The 26,910-nt window shown below is 42.6% G+C and overlaps 1 protein-coding gene across 2 annotated transcripts in view; it reads left to right on the top strand.

The window, feature by feature from the left end:
* NPAT (nuclear protein, coactivator of histone transcription) overlaps positions 1-26,910 on the top strand; it is a 126,193-nt gene that overhangs the window by 58,444 nt on the left and 40,839 nt on the right. Inside the window, exons 5-12 of one of the 2 annotated variants that reach the window (XM_082248437.1) lie at positions 855-895; positions 7,960-8,199; positions 17,235-17,316; positions 17,408-17,516; positions 17,636-17,727; positions 18,507-18,591; positions 23,961-24,060; positions 25,476-25,586. In XM_082248437.1, coding sequence (XP_082104563.1) covers positions 855-895; positions 7,960-8,199; positions 17,235-17,316; positions 17,408-17,516; positions 17,636-17,727; positions 18,507-18,591; positions 23,961-24,060; positions 25,476-25,586 — 860 coding nt within the window. Of the gene's footprint in view, positions 1-854; positions 896-7,959; positions 8,200-17,228; positions 17,317-17,407; positions 17,517-17,635; positions 17,728-18,506; positions 18,592-23,960; positions 24,061-25,475; positions 25,587-26,910 lie in introns of both variants that reach the window. The other variant, XM_082248436.1, reaches the window with a different exon arrangement.

Below are 26,910 nucleotides of genomic sequence, written 5' to 3'. Positions count from 1 at the left end.
TCGGAGGACGTAAGAGAAAACGGAATTTTTGTAAAATCTTACCTGTAAAATTCCTTTTTCTGAGTCCTCCGACAGTCGCCGCCCCCGCCCCTCTTTTGGGGTTTGTTTATGTACTCTACTGCTATGCTACTGAAACGGAGTTGGAAATGCAGGAAGCAGGGAGGTATGGACTGAGGGGACCACCCCCTGAGGGTGGGATATGCTAAAAGCTTTGATATTAATATATTCTGTTGCCTCTTCATATTCGTCACTATTGGGGTTATTGACCTACGGAGCAAAGGTCAATAACCCCAATAGTGACGAATATGAAGAGGCGGCGACTGTCGGAGGACTCGGAGAAAGGAATTTTACAGGTAAGATTTTACAAAAATTCAGTTTTTGTATATAGCCAACTTAAGAAACCAGACTAAGCTGAATTAAGTCTTTACTATAGAAAAGCTCAAGAACCGAAACTGTAATATTTTAGATCTATTTAGAAGATTAGCATATGATACTACATTATACACCAATGATTGTTTTTGTTGCTATCTCTCTTTAAAACCTCACCCTACTTGAGTAAGGTGACCTTTTTCCCTATTTGACCACCTTAGTGTGGCCTCTTTTGTCACTCCTACAACTTATCCAAATTCTGAAAAAGGGGGAAAGCATCGAAAATTGAAAGAGCTGCTACTCTTATCTTTATGTGGAGGATGAAGACTGATTGCATAAAACTATAGAAAATAAAGAAAACGCCCCTAAAACTGAGAACGCTAATAGCATACCTGACTGATGCAATACAAGCAGTGACAGTATGAGGTAATTTCAGTGGAGAAATGCAGACTTTTGATTATGAGTGTTTTGTTTTTGTTTGTCAGGTGCATGCAGGAGTCTGCAGCATTTCGAACTAATCAGAGAGGTACGTGGCCATCCTAACTTTATCTATCTGCACGATTTAGGCATTCATCAATCTGTGTGTGGGAAAATACCCCCCCCCCCCTCCCCTAATACCACAGTCCTTCTTCTAATTTCTTTTTTTTTTTTATGATAACTTGCCAAAAAAATTGTAGACATGAATCTAATGAACAGTCGGCATGCATTTTGTTAGTGGGAATTCAAAATTGAACTGAACAGCACTTAATGATCCAACAAATGGATGATTCTTAGATATTCAACAGGTAAAGGCAGAAATATGATGTTTTGCCCACCCATGGTTGATCACAGGTAGCGCTAGAACACTCTCAGCTCAATTGAAACTGTATGCTACCCATGTACTACAAAGTAGAGCCTAAGGGGGAGATTTACTAAAACTTGTGCACACAGGATCTGGTGCAGCTGTGCATGGTAACCAATCTACTTCTAAAATCGGCTTGTTCAGTTAAGCTTTGACAATAAAACCTAAAAGCTGATTGGATACTATACCAGATCCTATTTGCACATGTTTTAGTAAATCTCCCCCTAAATGTTAAAAGCCTGAGATTAATGGATTGTAATTAAGAAACCGTAAAACCAATTGTTTTTTTTTAATGATCAGTTCACCTTACAAACAAAAAAATAACACGTGCACATCTTTTTGCAGATTTTTACTAGAAGCCTGGAAAGCATTGCACCTGCAAACAGCAGATTGTGGGTGCCATACAGGACTCCTGCAGACTCGCCAGTGTATATGTCTGCTCGTACCTCGTACGAGCAAGCAGATACACACTGACAGGAAGAGACTATGAACTACCTAACAGGGTTGTCAAACTGGTAGCCCTCCAGCTGTTGCGGAACATCAAACCCCACCATGCCTCCGCCTGTGGGAGTCATGCTTGTAACTGTCAGCCTTGCAATGCCTCATCGGACTTGTAGTTCCGCTACAGCAGTAGGGCCGCCAGTTTGACACCTGTGACCTAGAGCATTCAACAGCACCCTAGTAGTTCATAGAGACCTACAAGCCGACGGCCGCAAAGTCTGTCGGTACTTCTAGTTTCCCATTCACTGGACTCTCTATAAATCAATAATGTCACAGCTGGGTTGGTGGACCCCCACTTGCTGTCACTAGATACAGCGGATTGGGGAGATGTTGCAGGAGTGGGAACATGTTACATGTTCCACCCTAAAAACGGGTAACCTGTTCCCAACCTTCTCTGTGTAGCATCCCCCCCCCCCCCCCAATACTTACATGAGCCCCATCGCAATCCATTGATGTGCACGACAGCCTCGGCTCCCTGGGGACTCTCGCTCCTTATTGGCTGAGACAGCAATGGGAGCTTTTGGCTCCTACTGCTGTCAATCATAGCCAATGAGAAGCTATTGCTCTGTGACTGAATGGACAGGCAGAGCAGCGGCTCTGCTCGGGTGCTGCCACAGCAAACAGTTTGCTCTGGGGACACTTGGCAGGAGGGACGGGCCGGGAATGTCAGCGGGGGGACCCAAGAAGAGGAGGATCGGGGCTGCTCTGTGCAAAACCACTGCACAGAGCAGGTAGGTAGGACATTTGTTATTTTTTTTAAATAAAAAACTTAAGATCACTTTAATAAAAGAATATTTGCAAGGTCGTTCATTCACCACATCAGGTCAAATCTGGCAGGGTTAAAACAATTTTCTTATTAAAATAAAAAAATTAAAATAAATATATATACACATACACACTTTTGTTTTCCCTGAAATTCTGCTATTTAAAATACTGTATCTAATTTGCCTTCTATGCAACATGTCGGTCCTCACATTATCACCTGTGTTACCCTCTGTAACTCCCCCCCCATTACTGGAAAACTAAATAAGTAAGTTATTGAAAGGTATGCTAAACAAATCCTGACAGCAGCGAGCGTTCACCTTTCTCTTTTGTTCATTTATGGACACAACTCCAAAATCTTCTTGACCCTTTGGTTATGCTGCCACCTACAGGAGTAGGACACTAGTCAGGAAAAAGCTTTACCACGCCAATGGAGCAGTCCCAGGGTGAATACTCCCACTTCCTGCCATAGGCACTCAGTTTTTTCTGCCTAGTCAGGAGTAAGGACCTAGTTCCTTGCTGGGATCTCTGGCCCTAGCTTTTTTTCCTTTTTACACAGGTTTGTTTTCTCCTTCTTTTTTTATTTTCTGTTCCTGTGAGAATTACAATCAACTGCTGGACTGGGCGACAGACTGGATATTCTAGATCCTTACCGTTTCCCCAGTCCGGCCAGCGGGCGTGACCCGACCTCCGCTCCGCACTAGGTCTGTAGGTTAGGGTTGTCCCTTCTCCCCCCCCCCCCCTTGCAGGTTTTGGGGTGGACGTGGGACCCCCAGGTTCCCCTTCTCCCCACCCCCTCTAGGGTCACCGTGGGTCTTCCGTACCCCCTCCTCCCAGAAGGTTCTGAGCTGACTTTTGCCATGTGCTCTGAAGGGGGGCTTCCTTTGTGGCTGCTGCTGACCGATTTCGCCAGGCGCACACCAGGGGTTACAACAGGGTCCTTTGACACTCTGGGGGGGTTCTAAGGGCTCCTGGCTGTTGTGTTGGGCTGGGGGAACGGATGGCTTCACATCCGCAGGTCCGCGCCGAACCTGGCCGAAAATTTAGGCCGTGGCCTATCTACCGGACGCTATTTGGGTGGCCCTCCACTTGGGCATCTGCTCTCTTCCCCGATGTTCCTGGCCAGTCGGCTCCGGCGGGCTTCGCACCCAGGTGGCGGGGCGCCCTCAGAAATTTAGGCTGTGACCTGTGGCCTGCTGGGCCTTGCAGCTGAGTGGGCGCCTCCGGGGGGGGAGGCAGCCGGCCCCCTGTGAGTGTCCTTTGGCCGCCTGTCTCCACTTGGATGGGATCTGTGCGGCTGGGCCTCCACCTAAGTTTAAGCTGCGACCTACTAGGCCATGCGGCCAGCTTGGTGGTGGTCAACTTTGTTTGTTGACAGCATGCCATCATTTTGCATAGGGCACCCCCCCCCCCCCTTTAGTGCTGCCAACCCTCTGAGTACCTTGCCTGCGCATCCACGTCACATTGGGCGCCCCCCTTTAAGGGGGCCTTTTATTTTCATGCGGGCCTCTATGGAGGGCGAGTCTCTACTTCCTGTTTTGTGTCTTTTCAACAATCCTGGTTATGTTTCAGGGTGAGCTTAGTATGTTGCGACCCTACAGGGTCTGCTTCCTCGCACTTCAAGTGCTCTGATAGTGAGGATGTTTCCTCTTTTTCTTCTACAGCCAGGTATGCAACAGCGCTGGTGGATGCACTGATTGTATCGGTGCGGGCATTTTTAAAATACAGCGCTGGTACCTGCAGCTCCCCAATAGCGGCAAAAGTTGTCCCATTTTTCCACCTACTTGAGAAAATTCTCATGAGTCTGTGCCTAAGCGTTTTTGCTAGATTGTAAACCTTTTGAAGAGTCCCTGTTTTAAAAAAAGTGGACAGTTCAACCTGTGGTGGATTCTCAGGGTTTCAGGCCGCATAACTCCACTTTAATTCTGGTGAAGGAGTCTCCGGCTTTCAAAGACCCCTTTGACGGGAGAGCCGTGACTTTGGTCCTCCACATGTCTCCTGTGACTCATTCAGTCCTTAGGCCAGTGTTCACCTTAGCATTGGTGTCCCAGACTTTAACGGAGTGGGCAAAGCTTTTGCGCCAGGATCTGGAAGGGGGAACAGCTTCCCCCTGCCCTTGCAAGCTGATGGACCAGTTGGTCTCGGGGTTGCAGTTTTGTGTGTGGTCCCTCTCTGGATGCAGGTCCCTTGGTTTCTAGGCTGTCTGTGACCGCAGTTGTCCTTCGGCGCCTGACAGGGCTGAAATGCTGGTCTGCGGACCAGTCTTACAAGACTGCCTTATCTGTTCTTCCCTTTTTGGGGAATCGCCTGTTTGCATCTTCCTGGATGATATACTTAGGGTCTTACAGAGGGGGAAGAGTACTCTTCTTCTACAGGCTGCCAGGGGCGAGGAGTCTTGTCACAGAGAGCGGGTTCTTCCAGACCTGAAGGGGCCCTCTTCTGCCTGAAGGGGTGCCCTCACCCGAGTCTAAGGTGGGGGGACGCCTTCGCTGCTTTCGGGGACCCATGGACCTTCCTGATTCAAGACAGGTGGGTCCACAAGCTGATCCGGTCCAGCTACAAGATTGGGTTTCGGTCTTATCCTCCAGTGAAGTTCTTTCCTTCCAATCTGCGTTTGTCCCCAGACCGCCTGCGGGGTCTCTTCGGGGCAATACAAGTCTTTCTACTACATGGGGTGATTGTTCCGGTTTTCTAGATTTTTAATCAAATCCGTTTACAGTTCCCAGGAAGGAAGGCTGTTAGTGAGGAGCATGCTCAATGAATGGCATTACCCTTTGGTCGCCGCAGCTGCTCTGGTATTCACAAAAGTGTTGGCATTGTAGCGGCTGCGGGGAATTGCAGTACTGGGTACCTGGACTATCTTCTTCTGCAAGCAGAGCCTCCGACTGCTCTAAAGGACAACCTGAACATGCGCAAACTCTGTAGAAGTTTGGTTGGAAATTGAACTTCCAAAAATTTGCTCTGGTTCCATCCACCAAGTTGAACTATTTGGGTCTGACTCTGGATCGGCTTCAGCCAGGATGTTTTTTTTTTTTTTTTTTTTTCCCAGGGGAACAAAAGCTGCAGGATGAGACTCGGCTCCTGTTCAGCAGTGGGTTTTCTTTCTGGACTTGCATGCGGGTGCTGTGCCTGATGGTGTCTACCTGTTTGAGGTGGTTCCGTTTACACAGTTTCACTCAAGCCCCTGAAAAGGGAGTTTCTTGCCACGTGGGACAAGGATCCACAGTCTCTAGATAATCTTTCCTTCCTCTGTACTGGATGGTGGTCCCCACGGTTGCCAGCCTGTGCGGGCGGGGAGGCGTTTTGGGCACGGATGTGCTCAAGGTGTCTGGACACTGGGGGAGTCAAGACTACCGATCAATATACTGGAAATTTGGGCGAAAAATTTGCCTTGCTCGTTGGACAAATCCCCTTCAGGAGTGCCAGGTAAGGATCTAGCGGACAATGCCACGGCCATGGCTTATGTCTATCACCAATGGGGCACAAGAAGTATCCTGGCGGCTTGGGAGGTAGCCGGCATTATAAGGTTCAGCTGTGTCATCGGTGGGAAATTCCCGAGGTGGACCTGTTGGCCTTTCATCTAAACAGGAAGGTACAGAGAATTGTGGCAAGGTCTCAGGACACTCTGGCCGACGTCACAAATGCATTGGTGTCTCCTTGGGGCCAGTATCTTCTGTTATATGCCTTTTCCCCACTAAAACGTCTGCCGAGTCTTCTGCGAAGGATTGAGGCATAAGGGATCCAGTGATCCTAGTGGCTCCAGACTTGCCTCGCCAGTCTTGTTACGCTGATCTGTTACGGCTGATTGCTGATGCCCTTGGAGGCTTTCTCTCAGAAGATTTATTGGCTCAGGGGCCATTCTTCCATCCTGCTTTACAGTCGCTGGCTTAACGGCTTGGCTGTTGAAGGCCAGGTGTTGCAGGATAGGGGGTTGTTTGAATCGGTGATACATTGCGTTGTGAGTCTCTTGGGGTTCATCCCCATTCCATTTCGGTGGCTAGGATTTTGGCATTCCTCAAACGAGGTGTTGAGCAGCGACTGGCCTTGGGCACCGTCAAGGGCCAGGTTTCTTTTGCCATCCTTTGGCTACACTTACTTTGGTTTGCAGCTTTATTCAGGGGGTTTGCCACTTAGCTCCCCAGTACGGTCTCTGTTGCCTCCGTGGGCTCTCAATTTGGTGCGGTCAGTTCTCCAGTACCCGCCTTTCGGAAATATTTGCGAGGTCCTCTGCTTACATTGTCCTAGAAGGTAGCCTTCTTGGTGGCTATTACTTCTACATGCAGGGTGGGGTGTTGGGGCTGGGAGCGTTGTCTTGTCATCTCTCTGAACCACCAGGTAAGGTAAGGGGGTGCTTAACCCTTGTTAGTCGTTCCTTCCCAAGGTTGTTTCTGCTTTCCATCTGATTAATGACATTGTGTTGCCTTCCCTGTGTTCTAAGCCTGAACATCTTAAGGAGATTGCCTTGCACTCTCTGGATGTGGGTCGGGCAATCAGGGTGTACCTTGCAGCAACCGAGTCGTTGAGGAAATTAGCCTTACTATTTGTCCTTATGAATGGACCTCGCAATTATTTGGTCGCGCCTGCTGTGACCATTTCCAGATGGACAAGAAGGGCGGTGGTGCAGGCCTATTCCATCAAGGGTCAAGTTTCCTCCGTTACCTGTTAAATCGCTTTCTACTCGGTCGCTTAATGCCTTTTGCGCTTTCTGCCACCAGGAGTTAGTGGTGCGGGTTGGCAAGGCGGCCATCTGGTCGTCTGTGCACACTTTCACAAAATTTTATACAATAGATGTGCTGGCATCTGCGGATGCTGCTTTTGGCCGCAACATTTTGCAGGCCGCTGTTTGAGAGGATTAGTCCTCTTTGAGGGTGTATGTGTTTTTTTTCAGGTGAGCTCCAGTTGTTCCTGGTTGAACTCCATGTTACCTGGTTGGCTAGGTTTTGCCTTTTGGGAAATATTTTCTGCTGTGTTTTTTCCCACACCTCATGTTTGACACTGCTTTGGGACATCCCAATGGTCAAGAAGATTCTGGAGCTGTCTGTCGATGAACGAAAGAGAAAATTGGATTTTTGTCTTACCTTAAAATCCTTTTCTCTGATGTTCATTGATGGACACAGCACCCACCCCTCTATTGAGTTGGGTTATTTTTTCTTCTGACACTGCTTACAACTAAACTGAGTGCCTATGGCAGGAAGTGGGAGACTGAGACTGCCCCAAAGGCGTGGTAAAGCTTTTTTCTGCCTAGTGTCCTACTCCTGTAGGGGGCAGCATAACCCAATGGTCAAGAAGATTCTGGAGCAGTGTCCATCAAAGCACATCAGAGAAAAGGATTTTACGGTAAGACAAAAACTTCTTTCAAAGACTCTTTGAAATGTACAAGGTTCATCTTCATTATAAGAACTTCAGTACTTTATACCTTGCTTCCCAGTCAACTAATAATCATTTTTTTACATTTTATAGTATTTTCATACTTTGTTTTCCCACAGCCCGCACGAGAGAAGGGATTAATCAACGAATGCAGCAGAAAATGTTGACCTCCTCTCCAGCTGTTTCAGGTTCATCAGTGTCACATCCTGTGGCCCAACAGATCTCTACACCTGTATTGGCTACACAATATATCCTGTGCCCAATAAATCCCCCAGGTATCTCACAGTCAGGCAGCAGTATGTCGACCATTGGGCAATCTGCTTTGCCAAGCATTAACCCTACCACCACCACCACCACCAGTGAGTATTTTTTTAAATCTGTGTTGTAAAATTTTATTAAAGTGGTATTAAACCCTTACATATACCCAGTGAAATTATTATCCTCAGGTGATACACAAGGATGAAACAAATCTTTCTAAATAAGTTGTACCTGTCTATCTGCAGTCTTCACTGTATATCTCTTCAAAGTGCTGAATTTCTATGCTTCTCTGAGAGTTCAGAAAAAAGGCGGAGGAGAGCTGAAATTACACTCTTCAGAGCTCAGTGAGGAGAGCTGATTGGAGGGAAGTGTCTCCCTTCACACAGCACACAGGAACAGAGCTGAGGCTATCAATCTGTTTGAGCCCCCTCCCCTCTCACCTTTTTTCTCTTGGTGTCAGCAGATCGCTGGTGCCATGCAGAACTCCTGCAGACTGTCAATGTAAGCTGTCTGACTGTACATTGTACGGGCAGGGGGTTTTACACTGACAGGAAAAACCAATGAACTGCCAGTGCACTCAACAGCACTGTGGTAGTTCATTGAGCGATACAAGCTGACAGCTGCAAAGGATGTTGGTACTTGTAGTTCATTCATTCACAGAACTCTGTGAATGAATGATGCGGCCTTGGTGTAGCCCCGCACAGCCAGGCTCTTTTAAAAAAGTGACAGATGGTACAGGAAAATCCTAGACGTGTGAAAGTGAGCGTTGGTGAAATTTTAAATATAACAGCAGCTGGCACCAAAAGGTGAATATATAACCTTCAGAAAGACATGTAAATAAAAAGTGCAGCGCTTAATATGTGATCTCAAATGAAAAAAACAGTAAAGGCAATCAATATCCAGGTACGTGCTATACAAATGGTTATTAAATGTGAACAGTAGCTACGAATCAGGCTATAATAAGATGAGTCCATATTGCTATGATCCAGTGGATGAAGTGTAAATCCATAAAAAAAAAACGTGTCACGCAGTCACCAAACGTAAAGAGAAGGGGATGCACTGGTTTTGCATTCACCTCAAATGAAATAGCCACCAATGTGTCTGTAATGAAAGAAAATAAGCTCAGAAGGTGCCCCCCCCCCCCCCAGCCTACCAATGCACTCGCCGGAAATCAGATATAAAAACGCCTTGTGTCCTATCCAGCAGGTACTGATGTAATGACAACTGAGATCGTTCCCACAATCAGAGCATGGCATCCATTACCCTCTCGCATCCAATGTGGCTAAAGGTTGCTGAGATAGCTGTCGAATCCATTCAAATCATGCCCCAATAGGCTGTATAAAACGCTCACAGAACTGAGCCACATCCCAGGCTCTGGCACTGAAGGTCCCCCGGGCCGGTCCGTCCTCAGCACGTCTGTCCCCGGCAGGGACACCCCCAGCGCCTTATTTTGGTTTTTCACAGTCATCCCCACAGGACGGGGGCAGGCCTGCACGTTAAATGTCTCGTGAGGGCGAAAACTCTCCCTGTACTGCTGTCACACAGAGGCAGCAGATCCCCTTTTTGCTATGTGGAGCACTACACTGCAAAAGGGCATTCCGGCACTGCTACTGCTGGTCTACTACTGAGCAGAAACCACTCCGGGAGTTCAGCTGCGCTCACCCTCAGCTTTTGCACAATTACTACAGCGTTAAGCGACTGGGCACAGCAAGTATTGGGACATTTGTATGTTTTGTGACTTGTCACTTGGGTGTTCAGGCTTATACTCCTCTCAGGTGGGTGGCTGCTCCCTTATAGAGTACAATAGGTCTTTTAACCCTCAGCAAGCCATGGCTTTGTAGAAGCAGAGAGGTGAGGGAAGGATGTTGTGGTGGGCTCCCTCATTCTGGTAGGGAATACCCCCTGCACAGTTTGCCCTCCAATGATTCTCTTAAGGGTCAGATAAGCTCTGAACCCCTGCCTCTATCTGCTTTTTTCTCAAGGGCACAATCGCCCAGTTCCTTTGAGTCCATTGCTGGTGTGTGAAATCAGCCCTCAGAATTCTCACTGGTTTGGAACTCCTGTAATGAAAATATGTCCTCTCCCCATGTTTTTGCAGGATAATGAGGTGTCCGATGAAGCTGTGTGTTTAACTGCTAAAGTGATTCATTCAGCAGTACTCTATTGGGGAGGGATTCTACAAGAAATGGGGTTTTCTCTTTTGTTTCTCTTTGACGGACACAGCTCTTCATCTTCTTTTTTTGAAAATATTTTATTTATTCAAAGACGGATGAACCGGAGTAGATAATTACAACACATAGAGACAACATGTGGTAACAACAGAAATAAACAGGAGCATGTCTGAAGCAATTCTGTATAGCATAGATCACAGCATGGTCAACACATAACTGTAGAACAACAGTTAAAGTGGAGATAGAAATCTCCAAGGCATAGAAAGACCACAAGCAATAAAGTGCAGTTGCTTCAGTAACAGCAGCATCCACTTCATCCTCATTTTAGGAAGAGTGTGAACGAATAGAAAAATGTAGAGCTAGAGAGACAAGGCAGGCAAGAAGTATAGGAGGAAGAGGGGATAAAAGGGGGGGTGGGGAGTGTAGGTGCGGGTTCGTGTACTAGGTTTACCAGAAATCCAAACTCCCACAGTCATGGGCTAACATTAGACTCTAGGCGTCTCGGGACTTAGCAAATTTTGTCCTCTGTCAGAAAGGACAAAGAGAGACTCCAAGTCCTATCCTATTTTTCCCTGTGGTGTTGATGTCTTCAATTTTGCGAATACAGTTGCTAATGGTCGGAGAGGACTACGTTTTCCAAAACAGTTGTATGACAGGATTTGGCCGCATTTAATATATAAAACAAGATGCATTTTCTTTTTTTATATATATATATATATATTTTTTTTTTCAAGGGGATATTGGATACATGCAGCAAGAAAAAAGGATCATTAGGGATCACATAGTCGGTGAACTCTTGAGCTAGATCCCGACCTGCTCCCCAATAACAGGACAGCTTCGGGCAGAACCAGAAAACATGCAGTAACGTCCCTGGCTCCCCCTGGCATCTCCAGCAGCGATCAGAAGTGTGCGGGAAGAATTTGTGTAGTAGATGGGGGACACGATACCGTCTTGTGAGGATCTTATAATTTAGTCTCCTGTATCTTAGTACAAGAGGGAGCTTTCAGTGCAAGTGTGTATATGCATTGTTCCAGTTTTTGTGCGTGAATTCAGATCCCTCTCCCACTTCCCCAGACAGGGCAGGTGGCCGTTCTCAAACGGGAGTGTCCGTAGGCCATACACCTTGGATAATGGTCATGGCAGGGTGTCCCGACCTGAGCAATACTCCTCTACCAACAGTCCGCGGAGCTGGCAAAGAAGGCAGAAAGTGGTTTAATTGAACAGTGTTCCAGAAAGCGAGTCGAAAAGGAACCAGCGGATCAGTAAATTTCTCGAGCGTGGGCCAGCGGGTTCCAAGCTCAAAATGGGAGGCCTGAAAATATCCCCTTACCCTCAGATCCCGCAACGATCTATCTGCCAGGCCGGAGGGGAAAGGCAGGGTTACCAATGATTGAGAATAAGGGGGCGTCAGTTGTAGTCAAAAGGGACTGTTTCAGAATTTAAGCTGCAACACGTAACGTGGTTCCAATAGTAGGGTGTTGCAGAAGGTCTAGAGAAAGGGGGCGGAAACGGTGCTCCGCCCAAGAGTACATCAGATTGCAGTTGCTCAATGCGCTCCCATAATTTGTTGCGAGAATGTCGCCAATCTATCAATCTATTCAAATGAGACGCTTGGTAATAATTCAGAACATCAAGAAGGGCTAGGCCCCCTGAACTTTTTGGTAAAAAGAGTTGAGCGCGGGGGATACGCGGTTTCATTTTCGACCAAACAAAGCTAGTGAATAACGAGTGTACCCTTTTAAAGATAACAGAGGGGATCGTAATGGGCGACACCTGAAACAGATTAAGGAACTTTGGGAGTATGCACATCTTCAAAAGGTTGCACCTCCCAAACCAGGAATGCAGCCCCTGATGCTCCTCAAGGAGCATGCGTATTTATGTCAACAGAGGTGGGATCTTGACCGCGTAGGTCGCGGAAAGATCAGGAGAGATGAACGTACCCAAGTATTTGAGAGCCGTGTCTGTCCACCGAAACGGAAGAGTGGCTTTCAGATGCCGTAAAAGCCTAGGTGGTAATTTTAATTCCCATGGCTTCCGACTTGGTAAAGTTGATTTTCAGATTGGAGAGCCTACCGTAAATGTCAAACTCACACAGAAGGTTCGGGACTGAGATCAGAGGATTAGTTAGGGAGAAAAGCAAGTCCTCAGCGTTCGCCGATACCTTACTCTGAGAATCCTAGAGGAAGTGGTGACAATAGATGTGGTGGTTGGGTTAATTGCACTGGTCTGAATGAACCTTATAATAAAAAGTTGTATGTAATGTGCGTGAGATGATCAAAAAAAAAATATACAGTAAACCCCCCTCCATTGCGGGGGTTACGTTCCGGACCCAGCCGCGAAAAGTGAAATTCCGCGAAATAGAAAAACCCTATTAAAATGCATTGTAGGAATGATTTTTTTACTGTCACTGTACGTGTAGAAGCATTTTAAGGTCTTTAAACACACTTTTAAAACAATAGAAACTCATTTAAACACACAAAAGATACTGAGAGACAGAGCAAGAGCTATGAAAAACACAAAAATCTTTCATTTTTAATGATTTATATAGTAAAATAACATTACAAAAAAACCCGCGAATTACCGGGACCGCAAAAACTGAACCGCGATGTAGCGGGGGATTACTGTATATATATTTCCTAATAAAAGTGCTGGTGCTACAATATCTCTATTCTTCGCCACAGAAAATTGTTTTAAAACCTGTGTAGATATAGATAATAATAATAAATATAATGAATATAAATAAATCTGTGTATAATGATACTGAAATGCAAAGCGACAATTGCACTTCATTAAATTCCATCCACCTTAGTGACTAGTGCATATCACAGTGCTACAAAATTAATAGACTATTCAATTGTTACAAACAATTCATTAATTAGATAAATGAAAATCCAAATGTGCAATGTGCTTCAAACAAAGATCTCAGATTTTACCACTAGAGGGAGTGCCTCCTTTGGGTATGCACCCCTATGCAAAATGCTGTATATGTTAATTGATCCACAAATGAAAGATATAAGTGCAAAAAATGTAAGTTACAAGTACTTTTAAAATTCCTCCAGTCTTAAAATGACAAAATATATAACAGTTGTAATTCAGTCCTAAAATGTTTTTTTTAAAGACAAAATTCAGTCTGTGAAGATTCTTCTAAGTTACTATTAGTACAAAGTGACCGGTGCTCTTCAAGGGACACTCAGTGGTTTCCACTGCTCAAATACTGTGCTCTCACCCAATGGTATTGCACTCACCACAAAGCAGTCCCCTTATTGTGGTATACGGCCTTTCAGCAACTCTGGTGTCCAGGTCTCCCCCTCTTTGTGTACTCTCATTGGGTTGACATAGAAAGATAGAATCGACAGCCCATAGTGTACCAGTATGTGTGTATGTATTAAAAAAGGTTGTATACTCCAATAAGGGGACTGCTTTGTGGTGAGTGCAATACCATCGGGGAGAGCGCAGTTTTTGAGCACGGAGTGTCCCTTGAAGAGCACTGGTCACTTTGTACTAATAGTAACTTAGAAAAATCTTCACAGACTGAATTTTGCCTTTAAAAAAACATTTTAGGGCTGAATTACAACTGTTAGATATTTTGTCATTTTAAGACTGAAGGAATTTTATAAGCACTTGTCACTTACATTTTTTGCACTTATATATTTCATTTGTGGATCAATTAACATATACAGCATTTTGCATAGGGGTGCATACCCAAAGGAGGCACTCCCTCTAGTGATAAAATCTGAGATCTTTGTTTGACGCACATTGCACATTTGGATCCAATTAATTAATTGTTTGTAACAATTGAATAGTCCAGGGATTCCCAAACTACGGCCCTCCAGTTGTTCAGGAACTTCAATTCCCATGATGCCTAGTCATGTATGTGAATGTCAGAGTTTTACAATGACTCATGGGATGTGTAGTTCTGCAACAGCTGGAGGGCCGTATTTTGGGAATCCCTGCAATAGTGTATTAATTTTGTAGCACTATGATATGCACTAGTCACTGTAAGGTGGATGGTATTTAACTAAGAGCAATTGTCACTTTGTATTTCAGTATCATACACAAATTTATTTATATTCATTATTATATTTATTTATTATTATTATTTATATCTACACGGGTTTTAAAAAAAAATTTTGTGGCTAACTAAGAATAGAGATATTGTAGCACCAGCACTTTTATTAGGCAATATATTTTTCATTTTTGTTTTTTTGATCATCTCACACACATTACATACAACTTTTTATTATAAGGTTCATTCAGACCAGCCCCATTAACCCAACCACCACATCTAAGCTCATCTGCATGCTCGCCGTTCTCATCGGGGTCTTGACCTGATTACAGTTCGTCATCGTAACCGGCTTAAGTGGGCAAACGCTCTCATTCTATGGCGTCTGTAACTTTGGAGAGGTGTTCTGTTGACGGATGAATCCCGGTTTTCACTGTACAGCGGAGATGGGAGACAGCGTGTATGGTGTCGTGTGGGTGAGCGGTTTGCTGATGTCAACCTTGTGGATAGAGTGGCCCATGGTGGGGTTATGGTATGGGCAGGCGTATGTTATGAACAACAAACACAGGTGCATTTTTATTGATATCATTTTGATTGTACAGAGATACTGTGACGAGATCCTGAGGCCCATTGTTTTGCCATTCATCCACGACCATCACCTCATGTTGCAGCATGATAATGCACCGCCCCATGTTGCAAGGATCTGTACACAATTCCTGGAAGCTGAGAACATCCCAGTTCTTGCATGGCCAGCATACTCAACGTATATATCACTCATTGAGCATGTTTGGGATGCTCTGGATAGGCATATACCACAGCGTGTGCCAGGTTCTGCCAATATCCAGCAACTTCGCACAGATATTGAAGGAGTAGACCAACACTCCACAGGCCACAATCGACAACCTGATCAACTCTATGCGAAGGAGATGTGTTGCACTGAGTGAGGCAAATGGTGGTCACACCAGATACTGACTTGTTTTTGGACCCCCCCCCCCCCCATACAGATAAAACTGCACATTTTAGAGTGGCCTTTTATTGTGGCCAGCCTAAGGCACGCCTATGCAATAATCATGCTGTCTAGCCAGCATCTTGATATGCCACACCTGTGAGGTGGATGGATTATCTTGGCAAAGGAGAAGTGCTCACTAACACAGATTTAAACAGATTTGTGAACAATATTTGAAATATAGATGGAAAAAGTCTTTAGATCTTTGAGTTCAGGTCATGAAAAATGGGGGGAAAAACAAAAGTGTTGAGTTTTTCTATCATTTCAATCTGAGTTGTCTCAGATTGGATCGAATGACTGTATCCCTGACCAAGAGAGAAACAGCAGTACACAACACTGAGCTTCCCAATGAATGGCTTTCAGGGGGGGGGGGGGGGTAGTGGAGTCTGATCATTGGAGGACAACAGGCTGAGTTCCCAGCATAGCTAGAGAACTGACCATGGTGTGTTCTCCTGCTTAGTGTGGTCTGTTTTTAATAGGAATGCAGAGTGACTGGCGGGAACACCAGGGATTTCACACACAGGAAGCAAAACAAATCGAAGAGGATACTTTTTCAGACAAGTACATGGTACAGCAGGCACATACCGGGAGTATGAAATGTTGTGGTAACAAACGCTTTAATGCCACTTTAATGACTTTAGAACCACGTTAAGAAAACAATATTATGGTTTCCTGATAAAAATAATTTCTTGGCGTACATCACAGGGCACACGGAACGCCCCCCATCCCATTGCTTGATACAAAACTGAGGGTTAACTGAGCTGGAAGGGCTATTCCTGGACCGGTAAATCCTGCATTTTTGGCCAGTGTCCTTTCACATAAAGGTGACAGCAATACCTAAGTAGTCATGAATATGACGGGTCCTATAGTAATCTCCAAGAAATGGATTTTACAGGCAGTCATGTGACTGCACAGCTCCAAGCCCTAAGCGGCTTGACAATAGCCGATGACAATGCTGAGTTTCTAGAGCAGTGACATCACCTCACCGGCGTCAATGCTTTTGTCTCCTACCACCAACATCCCAGGACCCAGAGCTGGGTCACATCACTGCTAGGAAATGGATAGTTGTTTACACTGCTATTTATTCCAAACTGTTTGCAGCTTAAAGGCTGTGGGCAGGCCTCATTTAAAGCTTGGTTAGTAAATGACCTTTCTTTTAATATAAAAATCATTACCGTTGTCCTGTTAAAAGTGAATTGTATCTGTTCTCTGACCCAGAAGAAATGTGCTGACAAAGACTTCTGATTTTCCTCATCTGCATACTTCTCCTGGGGGGTGTTTACTCCACCTCTGGCAACTTCTGTATTTCAAATTTGAGTTGAAAACCTTATTTTATATAGGTAGATGGGGAAGCCATATTTGCTCATTACATATGTAGTGGCTGCACAAATATTTAATATGATTATTTTGTTAATATTGTCTCACTGAAGGTACACTGCAGCTTTCCTTTAAAGGATACCTGTCATGAGAGAAACATGGGCAATGCTATTGCTGACCTCATTCTGGCAATTCTAGTTGCCTGGCTGCTATGCCAAACATTTTGCCTCAATTTGAGTCACTGACCAGAAGTTTGCAGATAAGAACAGCTGACTTTCACTTTCCTAAATGGCATTCTTATTGTGGGTCAGTGATTTAAATTATTAAATACAGGCACTATTATTTTCAGATGGATGTCAGCAGTGGCAGTATTTCTCTCAAGGATGACTTAAATTTTTATTATGATGATGACCATTGAAAAACTCCTGTATGCTTCCCTTAGACCTCTTCTGAAACTGAACTAAAGACTGAATATGATGGTTTACAAGATTTGGGCACATGGCCCCCAGATGAAGTCCTCGCTTATTTAGCATGGCCATCAAAATGAGTCTGTGTTTGGTTACAGTGGAGGGCATTCTGATTTAGGTGTTTGGTATTTTTTTTTTTTAACTGACATTTGCTATTTTTATTTAGTTGTAGAAACTCCTCAGGCTGTTTCTGTAGCTTCAGCTCAAAAAAAGCTGTCAGCTACAGCTACTTCATCTCCAATGAGACGCAAACCGTGAGTTGATTTTCAGTTTACAATATGTGCATATTATTGTATTACTTTTCACATTTGTTTAATAATCAACTGATTGATTGTACTGTTGCAGAGACACTCAGAGGAGGAGAAGAGTGGCACCTATAAGCAACTCGGCAACGGAAAAAGAAACCTCTTTAGATATTGATTCTATTCAAGGCCTAATTGATGATGACTTTCCAGTAAGTACATAGGTATTGAAGGTGTGTGTTTGTATGTCGATACTAATAATGGGAATAATAATAACTAGATTGCAGTATAGTTGCAATAAAACACTACAATCACTTTTTTTTTATTTTAGCAACTTGTTATAGAAAATGCCCGGGAAAAGATCTTGAGTAACAAATGTCTTCAAGAGAAGTTAGCAGAGAACATTAACAAGATCCTTGCAAGGTAAGCTGTATTCAACATGTTTACTTGCAGTTATCAGTGAATGGTCATACTTGAGTGTATTTTCTAAGAGCAGTGTATGTGCTATAAGGAATATATAAAATATACTAAGATACTAGCATATTGATGTTTTGTATCTGTTGGTAATATGAATACATGAGACCAGACATTTTGAGCAATACATGTGAAGATAGTGACCTTGGCAGAGTCCTTAGTGACAATAGTGTTTAAGTGTTACAATAAAATCAGTCTGTATATGCAGTAAAGCAGGCTTGTGATAGAACAGAGCCTTGGGGGCACTCTGCATATGCTTAGTTTAGTGTGTATTGCTAGAGAGGTTTTTTTTCTTTTCTTGGGAGGGTGCATGTGATCGGCACAAGGCCATTCAGCACTGTCCATACAGAGGGTCAGGGGTCATGCAGCCTCATAGGATAGTCAGAGAAGAATGAAAACTCCTACAAGCTTTCACCAGACACTCATAGAAGTCACAAGACTGCTATATACTGCTGATGATAAAAGGTATTTAGCAGTTTATATTTACTAAAATAACTGCATTTCAATGTTCTGTGTACTGTGGGAGACCAGATATAGTGAATGCGGGGTCCTGGGTTTAGTAACACTTTAACAGTGTCACTGCTTTGATTGCATGAAAACCTATTGTTTCACCCTGAGCACATGTGTAAGGAAGCAACAAAGGTTTGTAGAGTTTGGTAAAGAAACCTACCGGTATGTTTTTACTTGTGCATGTTCTTAAATACCTATTTTTGCTTTGTTTATCAAAGTGATTCTGCAGCACAAACCTCAAAACAATGTGATGGCACAGCTGCTGATCAAGATGCTTCTATTGATGAAATCCTTGGCCTCCAGGTAATAATTGTGTTTAATAATGCAGGACTCTAGGATAAAAAATAATCATTACACATCGGTGTGTTTTTGTATATTTCTTGGAAGAACTGTGCAGTAACTCAGCATTAAGCTTTGCTTCTGTGCAGGAGCTTTCTGAAATAAAGACCAGTCTTACTGCTACCCTGTCTCCTTGTGCAGGGTAATTGGTCTTTTAATTGCCACCTCCTGTAGTTTTCTGCTTGCAACCTGTAGTTGGTGGGTCCTGCTGGGTCCCTCCCACAGCTTTGTTCTCTGCAAAAATTATGTGGAGCCCGGTGATGGTCACCATGGGTTTGCAAAGGCATTTTGGTGTGTGTGTGTGTGTGTGTATATATATATATATATATATATAATGTAGTCTGTGGCTCTGAGAAATATAGTTTAATGAAATTTTTTTTTTATTATTATTATATGGTGGCTCTGTCCAAAGCTGATATATTGGGGTGGGGGGGGGGGGGGGGGCGGTCAAGTCTTAACCCGGTATGCAACAGCAGTTTGCACACAGGTTTTGTGAAAGTGATAAATAGTTCTATTTAAAACACTTCCTCCTTTCCATTGGAACATTTCAAGCTTTCAATGGCTCTTTTTTGTTTTAACAATATTTTAATAAAAATGTATTTTTTACGTGTTTACACTGTTTTTTTTTTTTTTACCACTGATATTGTTTGACCTCTGTTTGCTAAAAGGGGCAGCAGTGTTTCACTATTGGGCAACTCCACTTTTGTCAAGAAAAAAATGTTTCTATCACGGTAATCCATGTACATTGCAAAGATTTTAACGAACTTTGTTGCCCATTTCCTGATATTTTTTTATTCTGAAGAAATAACAGATTGTCTGTGTCCATGTGCAAATGAATGTGCATGGGGGTGATTATATAATTATCAATTAACTGCTGCACTTGCAAGGCTCTGATAAAGTGGCAGGGTTAGCATCTCGTGATTTTCCTTTAGAAGTAGATCACCAAAAATGATATTTTTGTTACAGGGAATGCCAAAAATCTAACTTACCGTATTTTCCGGACTATAAGGCGCACTGAAAATCCTAAAATTTGATCAAAAACTGGCAGTGCGCCTTATAATCCGGTGCGCCTTATATATGAAAATAGTTTGAAAATTTACCGTTAACTGGATGGTTTGACCAAAGGGGTGCAACCACTGGACATAAGTGTCAATCGTTCCTTCAAGGCGAAACTGCGAATCACGTGGGAAAACTGGATGATGGAAGGAGAGCACTCCTTCACAAAGACCGGGAGGCAACGCCGGGCCAGTTATGCCACTGTGTGCCAGTGGATAGTGGATGCCTGGCATAAAGTATCCGCCAGAACTGTCATCCAAGGGTTCGCGATGAGCACCTGCCAGTAAACCTCGCACGGATCAATGTTCCAAAAAAAAAAAAGTGCGCCTTATAATCCGGTGCGCCTTATATATGAAAATAGTTTGAAAATTTACCATTCACTGCTACTGCGCCTTATAATCCGGTGCGCCTTATAGTCGTGAAAATACGGTATATCTTGGAGCAGACCTTTCTGGGCGGCGTTCTGTACGCCATCTGTGTACACAATGTCTCCAGGTTGCCATATATTTTAAAGAAAATTACAGAGCTGCAGATTGAAAAGGAAAGGTCTTTTTTGATAACATTCAATTACAATATGATTTGTGTGCCAATTGTATACACTTTTTTATTATTATTTTTTTTTTATTTGCTATCTTTTTTTTTTTTTCCCCCCAGCGAAAGTGGAGTTGCCCTTTCCACTTTTGGAATAAAATGGCAGTCATAAGAGGCTCCTCCATCCTCCCTGGAGGCTTTTTAACTCCTTTTATTTTCGGGAGAATGCAACAGGAGTGGAAATGGTTTTTGTTAAGGGAATGCCTGATATTTTGAGAGAAGCACTGCACACTGTGGTGGGGAAATGTATTAGAAGCCATTTTTTGACTTTAATATGTAAACCCAATAACTAAAAGCTCATATTAGCTTTACCATGTTCAATTTAAAAAAACAAAAAACAAATTTTCAACAATTTTTAGATCTGCAGCTTCCATTGAAATAACTGGTGATCTTGCCCTGATGAAGCTTCTTGTTCAGGAACTTCCTTTTTTAAAGTGATAGTGTCCGGTACCTCTCTTCTAATTTTACTCCTGTGTTGTCACCTACATGGGTTCCAGTAGATTAATGGTCCACTGTTTACTGATTTTTAACCACCTCAATACTGGGCACTTTCACCCCCTTCCTTCTCAGACCAATTTTCAGCTTTCAGGGCTCTTGCACTTTGAATGACAATTAGTCATGCTACACTGTACTCAAATTAAATTCGAATCATTTTGTTCAAACAAATAGAGCTTTCTTTTCGTGGTATTTATTTACTACTGTGTTGTTTTTTTTTTTTTTTTTTTTGTAAAAAAAAAGCGAAAATTTTGAAAAAAAATATTTTCTACTTTCTGTTTCAAAGGAAATCCAATAAAATCTAATTTCGTCATAAATTTAGGTCCGAATGTTTTATGCTACATGTCTTTGGTAAAAAAAAATCCTGATAAGTGTATGATAAAAGGTTTATGTGAAAATATTTTTTGAGTCTACAACCTAGGCTACATATCATTGAAAATTGATCAATCCTGATATACTGACTACCTATCTCATTTCTTGAGGCCCTAAAATGTCAAGACAGTACAAATACACCCAAATTACCCCTTTATGTAAATATGGCAGTCCGAAGTATTTAATAAGAGGAATAGTGAGTGTTTTGCCCACAACAGTTTGGGTAATGAAGATGTTTTTTTCCATTCAAAATTGTCATATTCTTACACGTGGCATAGATAAACTTGCAATTTCACCCCAACTTATTGTCTACTATTTCTCCTGAGTATGGCAGTACCACATGTGTGAGACATTTCTACAGCTTGGCCACATACCGGGCCCAACATTCAATTAGCACTGTCAGGCGTTCTAAAGGCATAAATTACACATTTCATTTCCCGAGTACCTATCACATTTTTGAAGGCCCTGGAGCACCAGGACAATGGAATTACCCACAAAATGACCCCATTTTGGAAAGAAAACAGCCCAATGTGTATTCTACGAGGCATTGTTAGTCTTTTGAACATGTGATTTTTTTTCCACAACTTTTTGAAAAATGTGGAAAGAAAATGAAAACTTATTTTTTTTTTTTTCACACAAAGTTGTCAATTTATAAGAGATTTCTAACACATAGCATGTACATAGCAAACATTACATCCCAAAATACATTCTGCTACTCCTCCTGAGTATGGCGATACCACGTGTGAGACTTACACTGCCTAGCCACATACAGAGGCCAGCATTCAAGTAGCAACGAGAGGTGTTCTAAAGTCATAAATTACACATTTCATTTCCTGACTACCTATCACATTTTTAAAGGCCCTGGATGATATTTAGCCATATGGAAAGATGTGAGAAAAGGGGTAAAAAAAACTGCGCAAATGGTGTGAAAAAATTATTAATATAAATAAATTTATATATAAATTTGAATATAAAGTGATAAAGTGGGATTTCTCCCACGCTGTCAGCTGCTACACAAACGTGGAATCGTGATAAATAGTGAACCAATGGGGAATGTATTGCTCGACAGAAATATATAAAATAAATACAAACATGTGAACCATATAGGATGATTCGTGCAATAAAGTCTCTGGTGTCCAAAGCAATTAGATAATTGACAGCCAACATGGAAGACACAGACTTGATAGGGTGGTTTCCTTAGCAAAGCCTTCACCTTCACACGATCACCCAGTGGAATAACTATATGAGCCGCTTACCAGATTTAATGGACCCCTTGATTATAGGTGGTCAAATGCGCTGTGTACTCCAGTAAGGAACTCTAATGCATCTTGCTCCCATAAGTAGAGGTCATCACAGCCAGAGTCAGTGCCATAATCAGAAAGCCAAGCCACATGCAGGGATGAAAAAATAGTCTCATGGTGCAGTATCTCTTATCAATCAAGCATTTATTTAAGACAAATTGCACTTACTAGACAAAAAGCAGATAAAAGCCTTCAATAAAATCGTTTGCTGGGGATGGGAGACGCCGCTCCACGCTGCGCTCCTCAGACCCGGATGTGTATGGTCTCACGTTCCCGACGTTTTTCATCAGGTGATTGATCCCCTGATGATGTCAGCCTTGACTGACGAAACGTCGGGAATGTGAGACCATACACATCCGGGTCTGAGGTCTGAGGAGCGCAGCGTGGAGCGGCGTCTCCCATCCCCAGCAAACGATTTTATTGAAGGCTTTTATCTGCTTTTTGTCTAGTAAGTGCAATTTGTCTTAAATAAATGCTTGATTGATAAGAGATACTGCACCATGAGACTATTTTTTCATCCCTGCATATGGCTTGGCTTTCTGATTATGGCACTGACTCTGGCTGTGATGACCTCTACTTATGGGAGCAAGATGCATTAGAGTTCCTTACTGGAGTACACAGCGCATTTGACCCCCTATAATCAAGGGGTCCATTAAATCTGGTAAGCGGCTCATATAGTTATTCCACTGGGTGATCGTGTGAAGGTGAAGGCTTTGCTAAGGAAACCACCCTATCAAGTCTGTGTCTTCCATATTGGCTGTCAATTATCTAATTGCTTTGGACACCAGAGACTTTATTGCACGAATCATCTTATATGGTTTATATGGTTCACATGTTTGTATTTATTTTATATATTTCTGTCGAGCAATACATTCCCCATTTGTTCACTATATGGAAAGATGTGGCAGATGATCACTGGGACATATGTGTGGCAGGTGTTTTTTCACTGTGTTTGACACTAGCTGGGTGATCAGTGTGTAAAAAGCATTAAAAGTGCTATAAACTCACTGATCCCTGGCTAGCAGCACAGACAGGCTCTGTGTGAGGTGAAGCAGAGCCGATCGCCATTACAACGGCTGTGTTTACATTACTTGATGGCTGTGATTGGACACAGCCATCATGTGATCAGGAGGGCCAATCACAGAGCCCTCCTGCCAAGCGGGAGGACGCAGGCACACCGGAATCGCGCAGCTGCGCGATCTCGCTCCTTCTGAAGGACGTTCGGGAATGTCCACTCAGGAGGAGGAAGCTTCCACCCGGCTTTATTAGTGCAGTGGCCGAGTGGGAGGAGGTTAATAAGGCTCTGCAGTCATCGCTGTAGTGTATATCTACAAAGAGGCTGTAGGAGATCAGATTGTCCCACCGTACAACACTGTAAATGAAGTATCGCCTGTGGCTGAACTTAACATGTAAATCAGTCTTTGGATTTTTACTATTGTTTTTATATGTGATATGTTATAAGGTGTCTTTTAAGAGGTGAGAGGGTATTTCTTAATTTTGTAGGTCATTTCCCAACAGGCAGGAGAGATTCATATGAGTGAGGAAGCTATACATGATATCTTGGTTCAGACTGAACTTGACCCAGACTTCCAGGAGCTTTATGATCTGTTTGCTTGTGGTAAGTATTGGGCAGATATGAGCAAAGCCATGTTGATTTTGGAGCTTGAACAAAAATTAGAATTTAGGCTGTTTTTTTTTAATATCCCCATTAAGGATTTTAGAAAAAAAAATCGTAGCTCTGGCTGCTAATTATAGATGTTTTACACTTTAAAAATGTTTTTATTTTAACTAGATTTTAGTGTTGGTATATTCCATGTGGTGTTTCTATGCCTTACCTTCTAATGATGGGCTCACATTTTGTGCCTGCAGTTTGTGGTGCAATGGTTGATTCCCCTATGTCCATGGTTTGCCTACAGCTAACTTGTCCCTATTCACCAGAGGGACAAGACAACTTTCTGTTCCAAGTCACAAAAAAATAGTAAAAATGCTATCAAATTGGGCGCTATTGGTCCCCCGTGTGATTGCTGGAAAGTTAAGTGAAAGTGTAAAAAATTAAAGATGCATCCTAGCAAAAACGAAATCCTCAAAATCTCGAGCCTATCCGTTTCCCATGTACATGCGCATATGTATGCAAGTGCACACAGCAGGTTGCTTTTGTACAAAAACTTTGATTGTGCTACACATGTTAGATGTTGCTGTGCACACAAGAGTGAGCAAAAAAAAATAGTGCCCTTATTCACAGTTAAAGTGGGGTACACAGTATAAGAAAATCGGACGAACGATCGTCTGATTTTTCCTCGTTGTTTCACAGCAAATCGGAACGATGAAAAAAAATTTGTATGAAAATTCTAGTGGGACAAAGGCTTTTATTTGTTTGTTTCTGATCATGCACAGTCTTTCCCGTACGAGAGATCACTTTGGAGCTTGTCCCTTCAGAAGGTTGGGATCAGCTGTAGAAAATTGTGTACACCCTATACGAAAATGGTACGAAATGTTTTTTTTTTTTTTTTTTTTTTTTTTTTTTTATAGTGTGTAGGAGCCTTAACTCTAGACTGATGAACTGTAAGGCTTTTCAAGTGTCAAGCTCATTGTCATTTCACAGACGCACACAATTATAAAGCTTGATGTTTGGTATCTATTTACTTGGAGTAATATCCTCCTTTATATATACCCAAAAAAATGGGTAAAATGTTGCATCTCTGTGCATGAAAATCAATGTTTTATATTTTTTTTACTGAAATTTTAGTGCTTAATAAACCATTGCACCAGTATTGTGTTACATGAAAAATTTGAACTACCACCTTTTCTTGTCCATGGTCTATGCTTTCAGAAAATATATAGTTTTGGGGAGTTTTAAACTTTTTCTCTTTTTTTTTTTTTTAACATATGTACAAAAATGGTGCTGCCAGTGAAAGGGTTAAGAACCAGTTATCTTATTTGATCATCAGTTTGACTGAAACATTTAATAGAAGTTTGCTTTTTTACAAGCATACATTGCAGTGGTTTTGCTGCTAATCCTTAATTTTTTTACAGTTTCATCAAAGGCACCAAAAAGTACTCCTCGTGACCCTCCATCATCCCTAAATGTAGAAACTAAGACAAGTGGCAGTGAGAAATGTAAAAAACAGAATGTTGTGGAAGATGGTGAGTAATTGGTTTTTCCACAGCGCTCATTTCAGGAGAAACATAGTTTTATTTTACATTTTCTGAGGAACTGTTCTGTGAGGAAGAGATTTGGAATGCATACATAGCTCACCTTTGTACTATAATTTCTGCACTTCTGCAGATTCTCGGTCTGTGCCTTGTTCCCAAATAGAATTTGTGATAGGCTGTAGCTGTCTATTAACAAAATTCCACACAGGCCAATTCTGACGTTTCTCTCCTAATATGTAAAAATCATATATATATTTTTTTTTTTTTGTGGAAAATCACTTGGAACCCACAAATATATATATATATATTAGCAGAGGATCTGAAAAAATAAAATGCTGAGTTTTGCAATTTGTCACATTTTTGCACAGCGTTTTTTTTTTAAACGCTCCTGTTTGGAAAAAATACACTTTTTAATTTTAGTGTACACTAACACTATATAATGCCCATTTTTGGTAAAACATAAAAGATGATGTTATGCAGACTAAATACATACCTAACATGTCATGCTTTAAAATTGCGTACACCTGTGGATTGGTGTCAACCTACCTAAAAAGAAAATCTCCAAAAGCAATGCTTTAAAAGCTTTTACAGGTTACCAGTGTAGAGTTACACAGGAGATCTGGTGCTAGAATTATTGCTCTCTCTCTCTCTCTGATGATCTCTGTGATGCCTCACGTGTAGTTTGAATAAAATTTATGTATGCGTGTGGAACTTATGTATGCGTTTGAGCGCAGGGGGGCGCTTTAAATTTTTTTAATTTATTATTTACCGTATTTTCCGGCGTATAAGACGACCCCCCTAATTTTCATCTACCAGTAATACTTATACTTAGGTTACCTAGGAGATATTATACTCGGCGTATAAGACGACCCCCCATTTTTGGGGGATTTTTTTGAGGTTCAAAAGTAGTCTTATACGCCAGAAAATACAGTAATTTCTTTTCTTTTTTTCCCACACACTCTTGAATTTTTTTATTGCTATCACAAGGGATGAACAATATCCCTTGTAATGGCATGGGAAGTGACAGGTATTCTTTACCGAGACCTCTAGGGTCCTTTAGACCCCAGATCTTTCCTCTGCTCTTAAATGCATCTAATCAGAGATCGGTTTGATAAGATGCTTTCACAAGCCAGCAATGGCTTGTTTACGTCCTGGCAAAACTAGGAGTGACAGAATACTTGTAGACCATAGAAATGGTAAGGGACATTCAGGTAAAAAAAACCTACTGAGATGAAGCTTGTAGCTGCAGGCATCATCCTGGTATCTCCACTCAAAGTCCAGGACATCCTATGATGTCCTACAGGTGGGAAGTGAT

Source organism: Pelophylax lessonae (genome assembly GCF_965119305.1).
Source record: "Pelophylax lessonae genome assembly, chromosome: 2".
In the NCBI taxonomy this organism is placed as follows: Eukaryota; Metazoa; Chordata; class Amphibia; order Anura; family Ranidae; genus Pelophylax; species Pelophylax lessonae.
This window is presented reverse-complemented; position numbering and strand designations above follow the sequence as displayed.